General features: G+C 38.2%; 1 protein-coding gene across 2 annotated transcripts in view; it reads right to left on the reverse strand.

Moving 5' to 3' along the window:
• Positions 1-21829, reverse strand: part of DOCK4 (dedicator of cytokinesis 4) — a 472836-nt gene that overhangs the window by 193299 nt on the left and 257708 nt on the right. For both annotated transcript variants that reach the window (XM_005679177.3, XM_018047173.1), the window contains exons 12-13: positions 21367-21455; positions 32-157 (exon numbers count right to left, since the gene is read on the reverse strand). In XM_005679177.3, the coding sequence (XP_005679234.2) occupies positions 32-157; positions 21367-21455 (215 nt within the window). The remainder of the gene's footprint in view (positions 1-31; positions 158-21366; positions 21456-21829) is intronic.

The raw sequence follows: 21829 nt of genomic DNA on the forward strand, positions 1-21829 counted from the left end.
TTTATCATGTGGTTCATTCTGAGTCACTTACCAGGCATAATAATATTAGAAAAACCCAACTTCCTGGTGATGGATACTCCATGAGAAAATACTGATGAGTATTCCCTTCTGATTTGTTCAATGTCTCCATGCAAGAGTTGTAAAGAAACAGCTAAACCTAAATTAAATGAGACCAGAATTAAAAACAGAGGGACAGAAATAGCATGAACAGAAACTGAAATTATTTCAACAAGTCCAAATCTATGGTATCATTGTTTTAAACTAAAGATTAACATTCAGACAAAACTAACAGAGTCTATAAGACAAATATCTAGAGAACACTTTTCCAACTTGACCACCTTAGTTTATCCACTTACAAAGAAGGTCCCTAGAAGCTGGAAAAAACTTGAACAGAACACTAAGAAGTTTGGCTGCTAGTCCCAACACCCACTTCCCCATTCCCTGCCTGACAGAAACACCCCCACACCAAACTCATCCTTGCAAATGGCAGGGGCATTTCAGCCCTGGAAGACACTGAACTTAAAATGGGAGTTCTAATTTCTTAAAAACTTTATGAAGTCTGTAAATAATTACTTGTCAAATACCATAAAGATGAGCACAAATCTAAAGATGTTAAAATTCAAGGATTTTAAAGATATCCATAGAGCTGTTTCTTTTTTTTTTTTAAGTAAGAAAGATCATTACAATGAAACCAACATTGTATTCTTAATATTATATATGGTACAAACTCATAATCACATTATTTTCCACTGAGCATATATAACAAGATGCAGGCCATTTTGATAAACAAAAGGAAATTTAGTCAATAAAACGGTAAAAATTATCTTTTTTTGTTACCCCAATTATAGTGACATGACCACAGTAGAATATATTCAAGACACTGAATGACACATTTTTCATACCTCATTTTTCCAAACCTCAGACAAGAACTACAGAAAAAAAAATTAATGTCTTATCTTTTTATATATGTTTCCCTATTTTCAACATGCTGCTTCTCTTTTAGTTCCCTATTCCTTTTTCCATCTATTATTTTAAAACAAAGGAAAAAAAGTCCATCACTTACATTAGTAATAGAAAATGAAACCAGTCAAAGGTGACTTATATTTAAAAAAAAACTTTCAATCATCATTAACCTGAACTCAAAATGAATGTGGATGATGGAATCAAAAGGATGATCAAACCGTACTCTAAAAATCCTCCATCTACATTCTTATCACCCTTTTCACTCAATAACACCCTTACTATTGTGCCACTTGTCACTCCCGGTTCCTAACACACAGCACTACAAAGCTAACTGCCAACATACACCGTAAGCCTGGCAACAATCAGGCTGGGATGAAACAATCATAAGGTATTTGCCTGCCATGCCTCTAAATTAGGGTCTTCCTTTCACTCCCCTTCAGCAATAAGAAGCAACAACAACAAAAGCAGGGCTCTGTTGGTTGGTTTGCTTGCTTTTCAGAGTGCATAAAACATCAGAAAAATCTGTCTTTTTTAAAAAAGCATTATGCTCAGAGAGAACATGAAGCCTTTCCTGGGGTGCAAACCCAACCAGGATGAGGCATACTGAAGGGGCAGCGACGTAAGCAAAGAGGGCCAGGATGTGGCTGCATCACCGTGTCCTCTGGTGTGTGGGTCTAATAGAATGTTGGTGTTGGAAAGCTGCTTTGAGAATTAGATCAAATCTTGCAGGCACTCAGGAACTTTAATTAAATCTTCATCTTATTTTTACCTATCTTTTAGCTCACTCCCCACCCTCACCCCACATGAGCTGGGTGACTGAGGCGATAAAATAGAGGCGCATCAGCCCTCCGAAAGCCACATGGACTGAAGCAGGGGAGAATGAGCAGTCTGGATGGTTTGATGGTGACAACTTTGATGTGGTACTATTGGCTCCTTTTAAAACCCAGAGGCAGGCGAATGAAGATAAACTAACACATGTTATAATCCATCTGTCTCAGCAGCTACTTCTTCTTGACTCACGCTCTCCACTACCCCCACCTCATTACTCTTGTCTCTGTTCTCCTACTTCTGTCCTTTCGCCTTCAAAACATTCACCCACACTGTCACCATCATCATGAACATCATCAGGGTCTGGTATTTGTACAATAGCAGTGTGTGCCAGACAGGGTATGTAATAACAGTCCCTCCTGCTGGGCAGAACACCGTTCCAGTCCTGGGGTAATATCAGCAATGCTTTCAAATAGAGAATCACATGCACTAAATTCCTGAGGTCCTGTGATGTTTTACAAAAGCAGGTCATTTTACTAGAAATTCTCATCAAAGGACCTGATCAGAGATACTAGCAACCTTATATGATATGTATAAAGTAAGAAGAGAAAAGAACTAAACAATAATTAAAAAAAAAAAAAAAACAGATCCTGTTATTCAGGGTAGAGGTTGGAGGAAGGAAAAGGGACCAGGATTCTTGTTTGGCTCTACTGGAGCCAGAATTCATTTAACCATCAGTAAATTTATATATATAGGGTTTCCAGGTGACTCAGCAGTAAAGAATCTGCCTGCAATGCAGGAGTGACAGGACATGCAGGATTCAGGTTCTATCCCTGGGCTGGGAAGATCCTCTGGCGGAGGACATGGCAACCCACTCCAGTATCCCTGCCTGGAGAATCCCATGGGCAAAGGAGTCTGGTGGGATACAGTTCAAGGGTTGCAAAGAGTTGGACACGACTGATGTGACTTAGCACTTCTATGTGTATGTGAGTGTGTGTGTATATGTGCTGAAAGGATAAGACAATGAGAAAATAAAGGCATTCAATCAATGTGAACGTTAAAGACAATTGAACATAGGAAACAGAGAAAAAATATGTTTTCAGGAAAGACGTAAATGTAAGCATGAACAAGAAAATGCCTCAATGTTCTCCAGACAGCCAGAGTCATAGAGATGAGAGAATGCAAAAGGATAGAGAGGATCCACGTAGGAGACAATGGACAGAAAGGAGCCAGTGAGGCAACGAGGAAGTGATGAGGGAAAATAAATAGTATAGAGGAAAAATAGTACAAAATAGTATGGAGGAAAAAAAGAAACCAGACATTCTAGAATTGGATGCATCCTAAAACATTTGATTAGAGGACATAGTAGTTCTCAGTCTGAAGGTTTAGAAAGACACAGATAATGATTAGATAAAGCCCAGGGTAATGATTTCATTTGTTTGGCCAACTGATACGAATTTGCAGGGAGGGCAAGGTATTGTTGAAGTGACCCAATTTCTTCAGAATGAAGAACTCACAGAGAATTAAGAACTGGGAAGGTAAGGTGGACCAACAGCTTGACCACAGTGTACTTGGCTCTTCCCAAATCATCTATTCTATTTCCATAAAAAATCACAACACATAACAAATAAACTTCAAAGAGTGGGAAGTGAAAGAAACATGATATAATAGTGAATCCACAGGAACCAGCCCACCAAGAGCCATAGCAATATTATTTATTTTTCATTCAGGGAAACTCCTGATCCTGTTTTTCTAGTGGTTCTTAATTATGCTGACTACAATGAACAGGTTGGACAAATGACTCACTAGATAATAAGAAATACTGTATTAACACAAAGAAACTATTCTTCACTATAAAGGGGAGACTTATCAAATATTCACCCATTCTCATGACCTGAGGATTCATCCTCTCCTTTCAGGAGAGTAGCTCAAGATGTGAGGCATGTTCACAGAGCAGTATTTTCTTCCTATCCTCTTTCCTGTCTCTTTCCTATCCTCACCTTACCCCTCTCTCTAGGGCTGAAGCAACTTCTAAAATTCTATCTGCACACTTTAACTTATTGCTTCCACAATTTAAAAAACTGTCCACTTTGGGCAAGGCAATAACTTCCAGCTTCAGAGGAAAATGAAAGGCAAGATATAAGGATGTATTAATATATGATAGGTTTCTGCTCCATAGAAGCTGATCATCCAATAAGGAAAGACACACACAGGTAAGTAGAATATGAAGCAGTATGAGTTAAATGCATGATAGGAATATTACAGTAAAGAAAAATTATGACTGATGGAATTTGAAATTTCAGGGAAGAATTTTTATGACAACAAATAAAATTAGGTTAAATTTTTAATTTTACAAATAGATTAATAATGTCCCACAATCAGTTTTTTTCTGGCACTTAACATAAATACCAAAAATGAAATTGCTAAGGAAAAAATGTTACTCTTTATAGAAGAAGCATTAAGCTAAACTTTAAAAAATCAGTCTAGATATTTATGACCCAATTATAAAGATTTTTTAACTAATTTTAAACAGAGACTTAGTCATTAATTAATAATGAATCAAGAATCACAAAGAAACATTTTTTCAAGATTAAATAGCTTACGGGACAGAACTACAGGAAAGGCTTAGTATCTGTTAAACCAAATGTGCTTGATTCTTTGGGAACTCTAATTTCTTAGGAATTGAAGCTAACTCACTCTGTGAGATGATTTCTTTTAAATTCATGAAATTCTGCACTTTTACATAAAAAATGGCAAGCACAGCAAGATTTATTAAGTGGCAGGCAAAATTGATTTTAGACTAGATCAGCCATTTTGCCACCAATGAACCAAATATACATAGCAAATGTATAATAATGCAAACATGGAAATTTGTGGCAAATATATATGATAAAGACACAATGTGATTAAGTGTGCAGTTTAAGAAGCCTGTCGTACAGCATCATGACCCTGCCTCAGTGTTAACTTCTCTGTGCTTTCTTTGGTTGTCACATTTGTAAAATAACTCCATAAAATACTTTGGGCAATGCCTGCTATAAAAGAAGTGCTTAAAAATGATAGCAGCTACTACTACAACTACCACTGCTATTATTATCACATGATTGTTTCTCTTTCAGTTGTGCTCATTTGGTATTTAAGCAGTATACTAATTTTTTTTCAATGACTTCTTTAAAATAATTTAAGAAATTCTATTTAGTGCTTTCTCACCAATAAAGCTAATCACCAAGAGGACAGTTCAGTTCAGTTCAGTTGCTCAGTCATGACCGACTCTTTGTGACCCCATGGACTACAAGTAGGCCAAGCTTCCCTGTCCACCACCAACTCCCAGAGCTTGCTCAAACTCAGGTCCATGGAGTCGGTGATGCCATCCGACGATCTCATCCTCTGTCATCCCCTCCTCCTCCTGTCTTCAGTCCTTCCCAGTACCAGGGTCTTTTCCAGTGAGTCATTCATTACATCAGATGGCCAAAGTATTGGAGCCTCAGCTTTAGCATCAGTTCTTCCAATGAATATTAAGAACTGATTTCCTTTAGGATTGACTGGTTGGATCTCCTTGCAGTCCAAGGGACTCTCAAGAGTCTTCTCCAACACCACAGTTCAAAAGCATCAGTTCTTCGGTGCTCAGCTTTCTTTATAGTCCAACTCTCACATCCATACATGACTACTGGAAAAACTGTAGCTTTGACTAGACGGACCTTTGTCAGCAAAGTAATGTCTTTGCTTTTTAATATGCTGTCTAGGTTGGTCACAGCTTTTCTTCCAAGGAACAAGTGCCTTTTAATTTCACAGCTGCAGTCACCATCTACAAAGATTTTGGAGCCCAAGAAAATAAAATCTGTCACTGTTTCCATTGTTTCTCCATTTATTTGCCATGGAGTGATGGGAACGGATGGCATAATCTTAGTTTTTTGAATGCTGAGTTTTAAGCCAGCGTTTTCACTCTCCTCTTTTACTTTCCTCAAGAGGCTCTTTAGTTCCTCTTGATTAGATTAGAGATGCTTAGATTAGATTACTGCTACTGCTAAATTGCTTCAGTCCTGTCCGACTCTGTGCGACCCCATAGACGGAAGCCCACCAGGCTCCCCCGTCCCTGGGATTCTCCAGGCAAGAAAACTGGAATGGGTTGCCATTTCCTTCTCCAAGGCATAAAAGTGAAAAGTTAAAGGGAAGTCGCTTAGTCGTGTCCAACTCTTAGCGACCCCATGGACTACAGCCTACCAGGCTCCTCCATCCATGGGATTTTCCAGGCAAGAGTACTGGAGTTGGGTGCCATTGCCTTCTCTGTAGATTAGAGATGCTTAATATTTTTTGATGAATGGATTAAAAAACTCTCCCTATTCATTGCTTCCTATTTTCTTTTTCATTATGAACCCATTTTTCTACCTTTTATTTAGTCTTTTCCTGATAGTTTATTATCTAAACTTCTAGGAGACATGGTTTAGGGAATACACAAGTGATGCTTAGAAATGAGTCCTCTAATACTGGGCTTGAAAGAACTGTTCTCTGTTTTAAAAAGGTGATGAGAGGAGATGATTCCCCAATGAGACAGAAAAATCTAAGCTTAAGCCACTGAATTTAAATTAACTCAGCAGTCTGGAAAAATCCATAGCAATGAAATCCAGGGTAAGTACCCAGTCCCAGGGGAGGAGCCTGAAAAAAGGAAATGTATAATCATCCCACACTATCATGTTCACTCCCAGAGCTCATGGGATTCCTGTGGATAAAGCAACACCCACTGAAAATGGGTCACAGTAAAACAACAACAGCAACCATGCATCACAAAATAATCAGCAATGAGGGAAAGGGAGCAGGTATAACAAATCATGTCTTGACTTCTATGGAATATTTAAAACTTAAACTTCCAACTGTCAGGACCTATCTTCACACCCTTCCTCCCTGTTGGAGCACAGACTGGAGTGTTTACCCCTCCAGTTTGGACCTCCCTATACAAATTAGCAGGGCTTCCCTCATAGCTCAGTTGGTAAAGAATCTGCCTGTAATGCAGGAGACCAGGGCTCAATTCCTGAGTCCGGAAGATCCTCTGGAGAAGGAAATGGCAACCCACTCCGGAACCCTCGCCTGGAGAATCCCATGGACAGAGGAGCCTGGCAGGCTACAGTCCAGGGATCACAAGAGTCTGATATGACTTAGCGACTAAACCACCAGTACCACCATACAAGTCAGCAAGATGTCCCTTCCTTTCTTTGAAGCTTTGTTTTCTATTTCTTACCACATCTTGGTTATAATTTATCCAGCATTTTTATGTGTTTGTAGTTGAAGAGGAAGTTATAAGAGGCAGTCTACCATGTTTCAAAAGCCAATTTATTTAAAAATCTTTGCAATCCCTATTGCTTCCCAATAACACAAGCAGTCTGTGAAGAATATAGAATAGTGTGCCTTCAATGCATAATTAAATTGTGGTAAGTTAATTAAGTGAGCAAAAGTTTACTCTACTTATATAGTATTTAAGAACTATCAATCTCACAAATATTTAATTCAAAGACTGCCCTTTGCTTCAAAAAATGTACAAATGTGCCAAATTAAAGTATGAAATAAAATCATAATAGATTAAGTAACTGACTTAAAAAATGCAACAAGTACTTGACACCACACAATTACATTTTTCTTTTTATTTCCCCTGAGTTTCTATATAAGTATAGAAGAAAAATGATAGCATATTAAAGTATATGTTCTGCAAATACATATGCTAAAAACATCTGAGCTAAGAACAGATGTGATAATAGTGCAAAAATATCATCACAAGTGGGGTATCCAAAGATCACATTACAAACCCAAACTAATAACAAACAAATTTCTGAAGTGACCTATAGGGGAGGAAATGAAGAACATAGTTGGCATATATCTATTAATCCTGAGTCATTTAATTTTCTCAGTTAGAAATCTCATGAAGTTTTATGACCAAACTGAAATGGTCTTTTCATTTTCAGCATTTAAAAACATCCACATGCCAAGAGAAGGCCAAAAAACTTGCTTTGTTTACTTTTTCTCAAAATAAAGTGTGGCAAATAGAGAACCATGAATTAGGTTTTTATCTCAATACAGGCAGAATATTGTAAAATTAAAAGAAACTCATTTTGGAAGATAAGACTAACTGAACAAGCTTAAAAGATTTGAAAAAAAAATCATCATATATAACATAGCAAAATCTAAATGAAAAAAGTCAGGGAATAATTTATCAAAGGAGGTGTTTTATTTATTTATTCTTTTAGAATGGAGTAAAGAGAGGACATAAAATACAGCAGGGAGTTGTGAGCAAAGACAGAAAAACATAGAATGGGTAAAAAAATGCCTTCACCTGGTTTTGTTCTGAAATCACTGAGGTCTTCTGGTTCCTAGTAAAATTATTGAAGGCTATATCACTAGTTCAATTTCTAATACTATCATAATGGCATACATTTCTGGGGCATGAACATTTATAGTACTGTAACTCTATGTGGCTACTAATTCCAAAATCCAAAGAAGGGTATATTGGGTTGAAGGTAGAATGTAGGGTGAGACATGAAAGAGAGGCTGAGCCAGGGACTGAAAGCCTGCCTTACAAACCGCACAGGAAGGAGTCACGCTGGCATCACAAGGGATGAACCAATACAACTTGAAATGGGAAATGAGATACAGAAAAGTTTTTATATGACAAAGAGGATTCTGGCAGCACAACAGAAGAAGACCTGGCAGGATACAAGTCATGGCTAAATTTAACAGTCTAGCTGAGAACTAAGGAGGGATTAAAATTAATATCATTGGTTATCATAGAGGATAGGCATTACCTTCAACAACTGTTTTGAGCACACAGAGACCGTGAAAGTAAACCTACGTCCGAAACCAGTCTCTTCCACTCAGTCTCCAATTTCTTCTTTTTTCCACTCTTATGAATGAATACTGCAATCCTGGATCTACAGGTTCCAAACTTTTCAAAAATCTCTGACATCTGTCTTTGATGTCCTCAAAAACCTGCCCCAGGTTTTATTTATTCCAAAATGACCATCCAAGCTGCTGTTTATCTTGTTAATGCAGCAAAATTCATCAAAAATCTCATATTCTTCCGTAATAATCCCATTTCTAAGGCTTTATTTTAAAGTCATATTCTGAAATATAGGAGATGTTCCTCACATTATTACTTACAAATGTGAAAAAACTTGAAAGCATTTGAGTTCAACAAGCAGGGTTGGATACAGAAATTAGGGCCTTAAATCTCAAAGCTAGAAAAGACAACACAACCTCCTTAGAGCTCAGTAAATTATTTTTTATTTTTAATGTTTTCCTATTTGGTACTAGGAAACCAAAGAAACAAACTTAAGGCAAACATCTGATAACTGTGTCTTTGATTCATTCATGAAACAGATGCTGTCTGATAGTCATTAAAGAATTGGGCATTTTAAAATTCAACTAGATTAAAAAAAATTTAAGTAGTACATGCATACGTCAGACTGTACTAAAGGTTCTGTTATGGAAGGAAATGTACTTCCTTACCTCAGTTACTGAGTTCTGTTTACTAGAATTAATCCATGTTTAACAACTTCTTGAGTATCCTACCACAATTTTTCTTTTTTAACTGTGATAATTGTCATAAAGAAATCAAACCACAAGTTGAGATAAAAATAATAAAAGATAAATGGTTTTAGAAGTCATTTCTGAAAGAGTAACATTCAAGCTTGGAAAGAGAAACAAACAGCAATGCAAAAAATGGGGAGACAGTGCTCTGGACAGAGAAAAGAGCATGTGTAAAGATCCTGCAACAGGAAAGAGCTTGGGGTGATGGAGAAGATGGAAGAAGGCCACTGTGTCTGAGCAGAGTCAAACAAGGCTGCAGGGGAGGCCACAAGATGAGCAGCAGTCATGGAAGCCATGGTTAATTACTTTTATTCTAAATGCAACAAGGGGATCCCTCCTGGTGGCTGAGATAGCAATCTACCTGCAATTCAGGAGACTAGGGTTCAGTCCCTGGGTCCAGAAGATCCCCTGGAGAAGGAAACGGCTGGGAAATCCCATGGACAGAAGAGCCTGGTGGGCTCAAAGAGGCAGACATGACTGAGCGACTAACACTTAAACGCAACAAGAAGTCACTGGAGAATTTTAAATAAAGGAAACATGATTCAATTTGTGTTTTAAGAAAGTATTCTTAGTGTAGTCTGGAAAATGGGATCAGAAGGAGGAAGAGTAAAACTGATGAGTCACTGAGCTTCCTGGATGTGAACATCAGCTTTTTATCATAGATATACTCTATCTTTATCTACATCTCCTCTTTTCTGGATTTTCTTACCATTTAGGTCTCCACAGAGCACTGAGTAGTTCCCTGAGCTCTACAGTAAGTTCCAGTATTTTATACATAGTATCAATAGTGTATATATGTCAATTCCAATCTCCCAATTCATCCCACAGCCCCTTCTTTCCTTGGTATTCATACATTTGTTCTCTACATCTGTATCTCTATTTTAGCTTTGCAAATAAGTTCATCTGTATCATTTTTCTAGATTCCCCTTTTAAGTGATGTTATAGGATATTAATTTTTCTATTTCTGATTTAATTCACTCTATATCAGAATCTCTAGGTTCAGCCATGTCTCTGCAAATGGCACAGTTTTGCTCCTTTTTATGGATGAGTAATATTCTGTTGTATACATGTACCAAATCTTCTTTATCTGTTTCTCTGTTGATGGACATTTAGGTTGCTTCCTCGTCCTGGCTATTGTAAATAGTGCTGCAGTGAACACTGGGGTGCGTGTATCATTTTGAATGATGGTTTTCTCCCAGTATATGCCCAGGGGTGGGATTGCTGGGTCATATGGTAAATCTATTTTCAGTTTTTTAAGGAAACTCCAAACTGTTCTCTACAGTGGATGTTATCAATTTACATTCTCACCAACAGTAAGAGGGTTACCTTTCAAAATCCATACCCTCTCCAGCAATTTTTGTTTGTAGATTTTTTTGTTAATGGCCAATCTAACTGGTATTTTGATTTGCATTTAGCTAATAATTAGTGATGTTGAGCATCTTCTTTTCATATGCTTTTTGGCCATCTGCATGTTTCCTATGGAGAAATGTCTACTTAGGTCTTCCATCCATTTTTAATTGGGTTGTTTATTTTTTTGATATTGAACTGCATGAGTTGTTTGTGCACTTTAAAAATTAATTTCTTGTTAGTTGCTTCATTTAAAACTATTTTCTCATATTCTGAGGGTTTTCATCTTATTTATAGTTTTATTTGTTGTATAAAAGCTTTTAAGTTTAATTAGGTCCCATTTGTTTACTTTTATTTTAGTTTTCAAAATTAAGTATTAAATTTTATTCTTCAGTAAGTATTTCTTCATTTGCTGTACACAGTCAAGAAAATTTTCAGACTTTAATGCTTTTTAAAAAAAATGATTATTACTAGTTATAGTTTAGAGTGAGTCCATGCAGCGCCTTATGCTGCCATTCTAGGGCACGACTCTGAAAATATTATTTATTGATAGTACTTACATACTTTGTGTTTGGTAGGCAGGGGCCAAAGGGTAAAACCTAGTTGTCAGGATTTCTCAACATGAATGATAATTACTAACATCATCTGGTGTCAGAAAACCTTCCTAAAGGTGATTATCATTAGATCCTTCCATAAATTCACCTTCAGTAAAATCTATTAATTTCTGAAATCCTAAGCCCTCATTATTATCAGAGCAAGAATTTTTACTTCTATTCCCTTCTTTGTGCTTGATTTACGAAATCCGGATCTGAGTCTTGCTTTGGATCCTACAGTATTCTATGTTGTGTCTGTAAGGTAAGCAAATTGACTTTTAAAGTAAAACATCAGAAGCATATATAACTTTCAGGGATACATCCTGGTTGCATCAAGCCGTAAAACCCTGACAGGATCAGGCGAGGTGTTCACACAGCAAAGTCAGCCACAGAGTCTCAGGGCCTCTGGAACACAGGGAAGAAAGGAAGCCAAATGTCTGCTAGGAGTGGTGTCAAGTGAGACAACACTGCTGGAAAGTGAGTCAGCAGAGGAAAAACCAAGAAGCATTAGAAAGAGATTAGAGTGTAGAAATGGACCAGGTTCAGTTCAGTTCAGTTGCTCATGTCTGACTCCTTGCGACCCCGTGGACTGCAGCACGCCAGGCCTCCCTGTCCATCGCCATCTCCTGGAGTTAACTCAAACTCATGTCCCTTGAGTCGGTGATGCCATCCAACCGTCGCATCCTCTGTCGTCCCCTTCTCCTCCTGCTTTCAATCTTTCCCAGCATCAGGGTCTTTTCAAATGAGTCAGTTCTTCGCATCAGGTGACCAAAGTATTGGAGTTTCAGTGTCAGCATCAGTCCTTCCAATGAATATCCAGGACTGATTTCCTTTAGGATGGACTGGCTGGATCTCCTTGCAGTCCAAGGGACTCTCAAGAGTATTCTGCAACACCACAGTTCAAAAGCACCAATTCCTTGGCATTCAGCTTTCTTTACAGTCCAACTCTCACATCCACACAGGACTACTGGATAAACCATAGCTTGGACAAGGTTAGTTGAAGGATTAAAATGGGAGCCATGACAGCACTGCAGGCCTTCTGAAATGTGTGTTCACTGCACGACTGAGGACGCCAAGCTGCTCAAAGCCTCCCACCAGCAAGACCACATTACCCAAAGGACACATATCCTTTAACGTTTCCATACTGAAAACTAGACACTTATGTCTTTAATGCTGCAAAGCTCAAATCTCCTCTTTCAGATGTACTTTCAAAGCCATACAAAGTAAACAAAACAAAAAATCACTCCTCTTTCTAAAGGGTCATATCTTGATTTCTGACTTTCAGCCTGTATTATTCAGTCTGTGAATAAGAAAGCTAACAGCAATAGGTATAAACTGCCTGATGAAATAAAGATTCATATTTCAAGGCAAGACAAGAAAATTTTAAACATAAAATTTTTCTATGCCTTTTTGGGCCTTTCTCCTCTCCTGCGTGCATTGTGCATCTGTATTATAATGTATTAATCAGGCCTCCCCAATGGCAGAAACACCTGATCAACCATAAATTAGATTAGTTTTTCTTCTTGTGGTGCCAGTCATGTAACTCCTTGGAAGATAAAATTCCCTTCTTAATCCTGTAAGGTATCTACCACTCACCTTATATGAGTGGTAGGTACTTTACACCTACCTTACCTATCTTACCTCACCTTTATGTACAATTTCTTTTAAAGACAGCAACTGGTGCAGAATAGACCGCTCAGATAATCTGAGCTGAACCTAATTGAAATTCTTAGTATAAATACTCACTTATGACCTGATTAATGTTACTAGCTATACTACTTGTTGGGCCTCCCAGGTAGTTCAGTGGGTAAAGAATCTGCCTGCAATTCAGGAGACCTGGGTTCGATCCCTGGGTTGGGAAGAACCCCTGGAGGAGGGCATGGCAACCCACTCCAGTATTCCTGCCTGGAGAATCCCATGGACAGAGGAGCCTGGTGGACTACAGTCCATGGGGTTGCAAAGTCAGACACGACAGAAGCGACTGAGCGCACATACAACTTGTATTTTCCCTATTTTATAAGATTATTATTTCTTGATCACCAAGTGGATGACTGAGCTAATAATCAGCAGACTTGAAGCAACTGACCAAATATATAATTCCATTAAAACCAATGATTTTAAGAGTGTGAGTGTAGATACCAGAACAAGCAACAAAAAGGAACCATTCCCTAGACCATAAGAGAGTAATAAGGCAGGTGGCTGAGAAGTTTTGGTTACTGTGAACAGGACTTGGTCCAGAAATAGCACACTGAGTGGCCCCCAACAAAATCCTTGCCTGTCCCGGGAATGAGCATTCCTAGCTCAACTGGACAAACTGGTCATAAAATGCCTCCAAAACCTTGCTCAAAATGAAGACAGAAAGGGAAAAAATAAAGCACGCTGCCCATCATTCAGTTACCTAAGAATCAAGTCACTGCAACTGTTGACTTACAGTACAGGGCAAAGATCAGGATGAGGTACTCGTGCTCGGGGAAGACTGGCAGAACTAGTCCTCACAGATTATTTTCAGGAGAAAATTTTATGAACCCAGTTTCCTGCATCTTCCCATACTTAGAAAAGCACCAGTAACTATGATACTTATACCTCAAGAGTAGCAGTAACCTTCTACCAAGATGTTTGATTGCACATACCCCTTTGTCTAGATCACACGTACACTGTTCCCTCCATCCCCCAACCTTTACTTCTTCAGACAGTTCTCAGAGCTCTCTGAGAGATGGTCTTCTGGGTTACAATTCTCAGGTTGTCCCAAATAAAATTTTCCATTTTTTTGGTAGTATGACATAGTCTGTTTCTTTTAATTTATTATTAATTTGAAGATCATCATTTTACAATATTGTGCTTGTTTCTGCCATACAACATCATCATTTCTCTTTTAGATTACTATGAATTAATTTTTTTGTTGATATATTTAAGTCTGGTGTGTGTCTGTTAGTCGCTCAGTCGTGTCTGACTCTTTGCAACCCTGCGGACTGTAGCCCACCAGGCTCCTCTGTCCATTGCATTCTCCAGGCAAGAATACTGGAGTGGGTAGCCATTTCCTTCTCCAGGATTTAAGTCATAAAGGACGCAACTCTAAAGGAGGATGAACAACAGGCTGACCTTCAGAAAATCATTGCCCTGATATATCTGCATAGGTAACACTATTCATCGGGATGCTGACTTCCTAACAGGTAAAAGGTATGAGAAGTATGGGTATAAAATCTCGTGATCTTAACTGCTAGCCCACAGATCTGCTATTTCCAAGTACTGGGAAGGCTTTTATATTTTTCTGCAAGAAGTAGTTAGCCCATGACTAACAATTATTGAGAAAACATGACTGAAGTAACACATAATAAGTCATGGAATGTCAAGCTAAGGCATATAAGCAACATCTGGAATTGTTTAGCTTCATCAAGCCTTAACCAGAAAAGAAATTTATTGACCAGAAATGAAAGACAAAGACCATTGGCTTATAGTGGAAGCTATAATTGTAGGGGCGGATGAGACCATTCAGAGGGAATTAACATTTTTTAACAAAGAACTTTCACTTTAAAGTTTCCATACTTATTTTTAAAGGCAAACACTGAGGATTAGGTTAATGGATAAAAGGTTGTTTATTTGCTTTCTACTGTAACTATTACTACTTATTTGTAATTTTTTCAAAGCACACAGTAAGCCACTGGCTAAAAATAACTTTTTAAAAGTATATATAGAGCATGGCATAAATGAGTGCATGTATCTGATGTATTTAATTTATTGAAATACTTGTTATAAACTACATTTTTTCTATGTTGTGTATTTTTCCTATGCAGTATAGAAGATAAGACGGTTGGATGGCATCATTGATTCAATGGACATGAGTTTAAGCAAACTCTAGGAAATAGAGAAGGACAGGGAAGCCTGGCATGCTGCAGTCCATGGGGTTGCAAATTTGGACATGACTGAGCGATTGAACAGAAATATCTAAATTGGCAAAATATAAGTAATTCAGAGAATAAAACAAGGCTCTAATCACTACTTCCATTACCTTATAATTTGAGTTTGTGTTGGTGGTTTTTTTAAAGTACTACATAAAGTTTTACAAATCCCTTCAGTAGGTAGGTCTGATCACTAAGTCATGTCCTACTCTTGTGACCCCATGGACTGTAGCCCCCCAGGCTCCTCTATCCATGGGATTCTCCAGGCAAGAATACTGGAGTGGGTTGCCATTCCCTTCTCCAGGGGATCTTCCTGACAGGTATCCTGCACTGCAGGCAGACTCTTTATCAACTAAGCCACCAGAGAAGCATATTTTAATATATTTTGAACTCCATCCTTTTTCTTCACTGTCATGAAAAGAGAATAGCTTAAAGGAAACTAAAAAGATATGACAACTGCATGCAATACAGCCTGAGTTCCTTTTGTTATAAAGGACATTGAGAAAATTGTCAAAAGCTGAATAAGATCTACAGGTTAGGTAAGACTACTGTATCAATGTTCAATTTCTGATTTTGATTACTGTACTGTGGTTATGTTGCCATGTTCTGAGTAAGTAGAGATAAAGAGGCACAGTTCCTATAATTTGTTCTGAAACAGTTCAGGTGGGAAAAACATATGTAAGTGTGATATATATGCATGTACATAAACATGTTTTTGTGTGTATGTATAAACATCGGGGCATTAATGCAATCCTTAAGAATTACATCAATTCAGTAATAGTAAATTACTATCTATAGAGAGAGTCTATATAAGATACACACAAATATATGTGTGTATATATATGTATAAACACATAAATATATATATATAAGTATGAATAAAGTGCCTGTGTATAGAGAGAAAGAAAGCAAGAGAAGGATAATGCAAATATAGCGAAATGTTAAACTTTGAGAAGTTACATATTTGCTGTACTATTCTTAAAACTTTTCTGAAAGTAAAATTAATTGAAAGCTAAAAACTCAAAAAGAATAAAAATAAAGCATGATTTAATAATTGTATGTGTGAGCTCAGTAATGTCTGACTCTCTGTGAACTTACGGGCTATATGCTGCCAGGCTCCTCTACCCATGGAATATTCCCAGAAAGAATAGTGGAGTGGGTTGCCATTTCCTCCTCCAAGATATCTTTTAGACCCAGGGATCGAACCTAGGTCTCTCGAATCTCCTGCATTATAGGCAGATTCTTTTATCTCTGAGCCACCAGGGGTGCCTGCATTTAATAATTAGGAAATTCCAAAAGTGAGCCAAAAGGCCATATACTATACGTCTGGCCAATAGGTGGAGCCAATGAGTACCAGTTTTCTTTAAACAATATTAGAAAGCAAAGTTTCTAAGTGCAGTGTTCAAAAGTCAGGAGTATTGACACAATCTTTAAGAATTACACCAGTTCAATACTATTGAATTAAACAACTACCTGTCTATGTGAGAACAGGATGCTCAACTCCCCCAAATACAGTCTAACTCTCTCAAAAGCCTCCTTTCACTTCAGTTAAATGAGGAACACCATTTACTTCCTGCACAGGGTTAAACTGCCCTCCTTGTACAAGTAAGTGGGTAATTCTGGGTAATTCTGAAGGAGTTTCGCCTTCTGTGGGGGTTAAAATGTATAACTGGCAGGAATGCAGTCACAGTGCTCATCTGGCTAAGGCAAAAAGCAGATTGTAGAAACTGACCTGATTAGCAAATATGATTTCTTCTAATTGTAAGTTACATGTACAAACCACAGGAAATAGGATTTCATAAACACATAGATAACATTAAAAGATTTTGAATTTTCTCTTAGGACATACTGAACAGGAGCCAAGGATTTTTACACAATTTATTTCAAATCATAGAACTGAATGTGTCTCAGGAAATCATATTGGCCCAGTCTTATTTCACATTCCTAGAATTCAATGGCTAATGTCTATCGGAGGTGATGTTAATAATAACCATTTGCTCAACAAACTTCAACCAGGCTGATTCTAATGACTATTTTTGGAAGTTCAAATTCTCACAATACGATTTTTGGATTTAAAAATTCTCACAGAGTACAACTTTGGAAACTTTGAATTACTGCAATGAACTAAATCTAACCATACAGATATGTTAATTCAATTATATTTTTACCTTTAAAAGTTAAATGGATCACCTGAAATTTTCTTCCAGTTTCTAAACCATAAAGATAGTGGTTAATGTACCTTAGCAACACAGGTCTTAGGTTAGAGGGGGAGAAAAAACCCAGTTATCTAGACAAATCCTTTTACCTATTAAATAGACAAGATTACAACTCCAAAAGATAGAAGCACGTCAATGAAGCATAAAAGGCCTAAAAATTAGGTGGTAGAATTTGATTCTAAAACTAATTTCGAAGTTATTCTTTTTTTCTCTTTTTAGTATAATGACCAAGGAATAGCAGGAGGAAAGCAGGGACTAAAACCACACTTTGTCAAGTGAACTAAATTCTCTTGAAAACATCTGACTGCACTGCTTCCATTATCAACTACTCCATGGTCCAAGGAGAAAAAGTCAACATTTCACTGCGATAATTCAATCATGAGGCACCCCAATTTCCAACTTCAATTTCCTATACTCTTGTTTCCCCCTTAAGTAAGCTATCAGATGCTTCCCTTTCAATAATAAAGCCAAACAGCTCCTGAAACTTTATCCATCATTTTTATAATTGCCTTCCCTCAAGACAGGTGACAGCAGAACAATGTTCCACGCTCCAAAAGTGGAAACTTAAATGGAAAGAAAGAGTAAAGAGTTCATTGACTGATTTTTAAAAGTTTCTGTCTGAGCTTTTTCTCTCTGCAGCAGTATTTTGGAGTGACAAGGCTTAGGGCTGGGTTTGCCTTGCTGTGAGAGAGCCAGAAGGAGCCAGAAGGAGACCAAAGGAATAGAAGGCAAGTTGATGCTGGCTGGGTGCAGCTGGCTGGGACTCAGGCTTGAAAGAAGGGGGAAGGAGAGGAGTGGGCTATAAGGACAGGAGAGCAGGCAGGGCTTTGCAGCAAAAGCCAAGCATAAAGAGTATATATTCAGCTATCTAGGAATCTCAGCATCAAGATAGGCAGCAAAATGCAGGGCTGATTCTGCCAAAGCAGAGAAAACCTGCTAGGCCGGGCTGTATGGTAAAATGGTTTCTTTTACTCTTTCCAAAGATGCAACAAGTAGTTTTTCATTTCAGTACTATGTATGTAAACAGGTAACACCCACTGAGCATCACTTCAGTCAGGACAATGATAAATTCAAAGGGCCCAACAACAGAAGAATTGTAAGGCACACTGGAAAGAGGAAAGACTTGGGAGTTGACAAGGAGTTTGGAAACAAGCATATTGGAACAGATCAACACACTTTGCTTAGTCAACACTGCATCTGTGATGGTAAGGAGGGAAGGGACTACATGGGAAAAATCAGGTCAGGGTTAGTTTTATATTTATTTATTCACATAGGAGGCAAATGCAAGCAAATTAAAAATAATGGGACTCTGGGAGAGAAAGAAAAAGATACACAATGCTACAAACTTCTCCACCCAAAGTTAGGGGGCAGAAGCAAAGGAGTAGGGCATAATGAATGTGAGGAGTCAAAAGAGCTCAAAAAGGAAATTCTTTAAATCAAGTCTAGAGCAGCACTTTCTAACAGAACTATGATATGAGCCACCTATGGGGCTAGTAACCACTTAAAAAATAGAAACAAAATTAACTTTTGTAATATATTATGCTTAAACCAATATATCCACAATGTTACCTTTGAACATATAATCAATATAAAAATTATTAAAGGGCTGTTTCATATTCATTATATATATGTATCAAGTCTTCAAAATCAAGTATGTATTTTACAAGTACTATACACTGTAATGACATCCCCAGTGGCTCAGCAGTAAAGAGACTGCCTGCAGTGCAGGAGACCCAGGGAGACACGGTTTCAATCCCTGGGTCAGGAAGATCCCCTGGAGAAGGAAATGGCAACCCAATCCAGTATTCTTGCTGCAAAAATCTCATGGACAGAGGAGCCTGGCGGGCGACAGTCCATAGGGTCGCAAAGAGTCGGACACAACTGATCAACTGAGCATGCATGCTCACACTTCAATCCCAGTACTATACCAGCCCCATGTCTAAGGCTCAACAGCCACAGGTGGCTGGTACCTATCAAGGTGGATAGCACAGGTACAAAATACATTTAATGATAAAAAATAATCAGTGGTATCAAGAAATACCAAAAAGTCTGTCAAAAGTAATGAATTTGGTTAGAAGTTTGTCAGCGAATTTGGCAAGATAAGTTTTAAAAAAGCACTAGATCTCATGTACACCCGTGGTGGATTCATGTCAATGTATGTCGAAACCAATACAGTATTGTAAAGTAAAATAAAGTAAAAATAAAAAATAAAAATAAAAAAGCACTAGGCCTACCATCTTACTGAAAGTACATTTAAAATAAATCGCTCAGTCTCTACACAATAAGTGCTATTTCAATTCTTTCACAAAAAAATTGAATACAAGTGTACACAGTAGTTTCTGAGGTATTCTTATCTCAAGTTACATTCACTACTAAAATCTCCTGGTCCTTCAGAGACTCTACCTTTAATAGCAAGTGTAAGTATTTTGTTTATTTATTGGTAGATGGAGGATTTTGTGTGGATCAAAAGAAGCCAAGTCGCCTCCCCTGCTCTTGGGAAACTGAAGAGAAAACTGACCTCACCATTCATTACAGCCTGAAGTGCTGCCACATGAATGAGCTGTGAATACTTATGGCTCTCACGTCACCAGACCACAGAGATTCTGTCTGCAGTTATTCTGTGGGTTGTTTTGGGCTGGTGATGTGGGATCGTCATATGCAAAGAGTCCTCTGTTCACGGAAGAATACTGCAGTGGGTAACCATTCCCTTCCCCAAGGGATCTTCCCGACCCAGGGATCAAACCCTGCAGGGTCTCCTGCACTGTAGACAGATTCTTTACTGTCTGAGCAACAGTAGAATCTGCCTGCAATGCGAGGACCTGTGTTCGATCCCTGGATCAGGAAGATCCCCTGGAGAAGGGAATGGCAACCCACTCTAGTAATCTTGCCTGGACAATTTCATGGACAGAGGAGCCTGGCGGGCTACAGTCCATGGGATCGCAAATAACTGGACATGACCGAGTGACTAACGTTTTCACTTAGCCTGGTGAGATGTACACAGGTCTGAAGAAAAGGTGGTCTAAACTTAAATTCAGGTTCCTTCAATTGCCAGGCAAGTTGGACTATAACACAACCATCTATATTCAGGGTACTTTAAAGATCAGCCACAAAAAGCAATGCATTCAGTTCAAACACGAGTTGATTTAGAAGTTTCTTTAATTAAAGCACACAACTGCATAGTTTATTCTGCTTCAGCGTGGGTGTGAAGGTGGGACAGGAACAAATAATATTCACCATGCTTTTGTATACTGATCAAACTTAAAGATGTCATTCAATATATTATATAATCTACATATGCTATAGTGTAAGTCTAGCATATTACTAGTGTAAGAGTATGCGCCACCCGATATATTATATGTGCTTCCCTGGTAGCTCAGCTGGTAAAGAATCCGCCTGCAATGCAGGAGACCCGGGTTTGACTCCTGGATAGGGAAGATCCCCTGGAGAAGGGAAAGGCTACCCGTGTCAGTATTCTAGGCTGGAGAATTCCATGAACTGTACAGTCCATGGGGTCTCAAAGAGTTGGACACAACTGAGTGATTTAAACTACTTGTATTATATATAACTTATAATGCTATATTATATTACAGTTCCTGCCAGATGGCATGCATATGCTTTTCTCTATATAATACTACAGCTATAGGCAGAGTAGCATGTTTTTCTTAGACCTTATTGACCTTATTTCTGTTCATCAAACCCGTTCCACACAACTGTCATGAACCGAGGCATATTTGTCATTTGGTTTTCAGCAATCAGCAACAACCTGGAGATCCCAAGACTAGAGAATAAACTCAGATTCTCTACCTTGACTCAAACCAGGAAAGAATATATCTTTTAGAGTTATAGCTATAAACCTATCATACAATAAGGAGACATACCAGCAGGCTGACCGAGCACTTTTAGGGAGTGAGTCGAGAGAAAAACAAAGGACTGAAAATTTTCTTCTTCACAGACAAATAAAACAAAGCCACTGAAATGAAAAGTGTAGGGAGTCATACAGACCCATATACTCACCTGCATTGGAGCCGGTCAAATTATAACGTGCATTCAACTTCTTGATGATATTCTCGTGGATTTGGTACCACTCACTCTCTGTATTACACCTGTGAAATCATGGTCACTCTGTTAAGCTTTGGTGATGCATGAGATGACCTTCCTACACACCTGCCCCTTTTCATATAACCACTATAATGTACTTCCTTAAACCTCCTTGCAGTTCTCAACACAGAGAACATGGCTTGGCTTGCCTGCCCCAAGATAAGCAGGAATGACCATATCTGGTAATGCATGACCAACTACTTCATGAAGTGGCTGAGATGAACAATTCAGGTTATGAGAAGCTCAGAGAACAATGCATACAGTGGAAGGAAGTATAGGCTAAGATTCTGACTCCCTGGATTTGGATCCTCACTATTAACTGAGCTATGTTCTTTGGGTGAGTTAATTATTCTGTGCCTTGATCTGTTCATTTGTGAAA

The sequence above is a fragment of the Capra hircus genome, chromosome 4 (genome assembly GCF_001704415.2).
Source record: "Capra hircus breed San Clemente chromosome 4, ASM170441v1, whole genome shotgun sequence".
Classification (NCBI taxonomy): Eukaryota; Metazoa; Chordata; class Mammalia; order Artiodactyla; family Bovidae; genus Capra; species Capra hircus.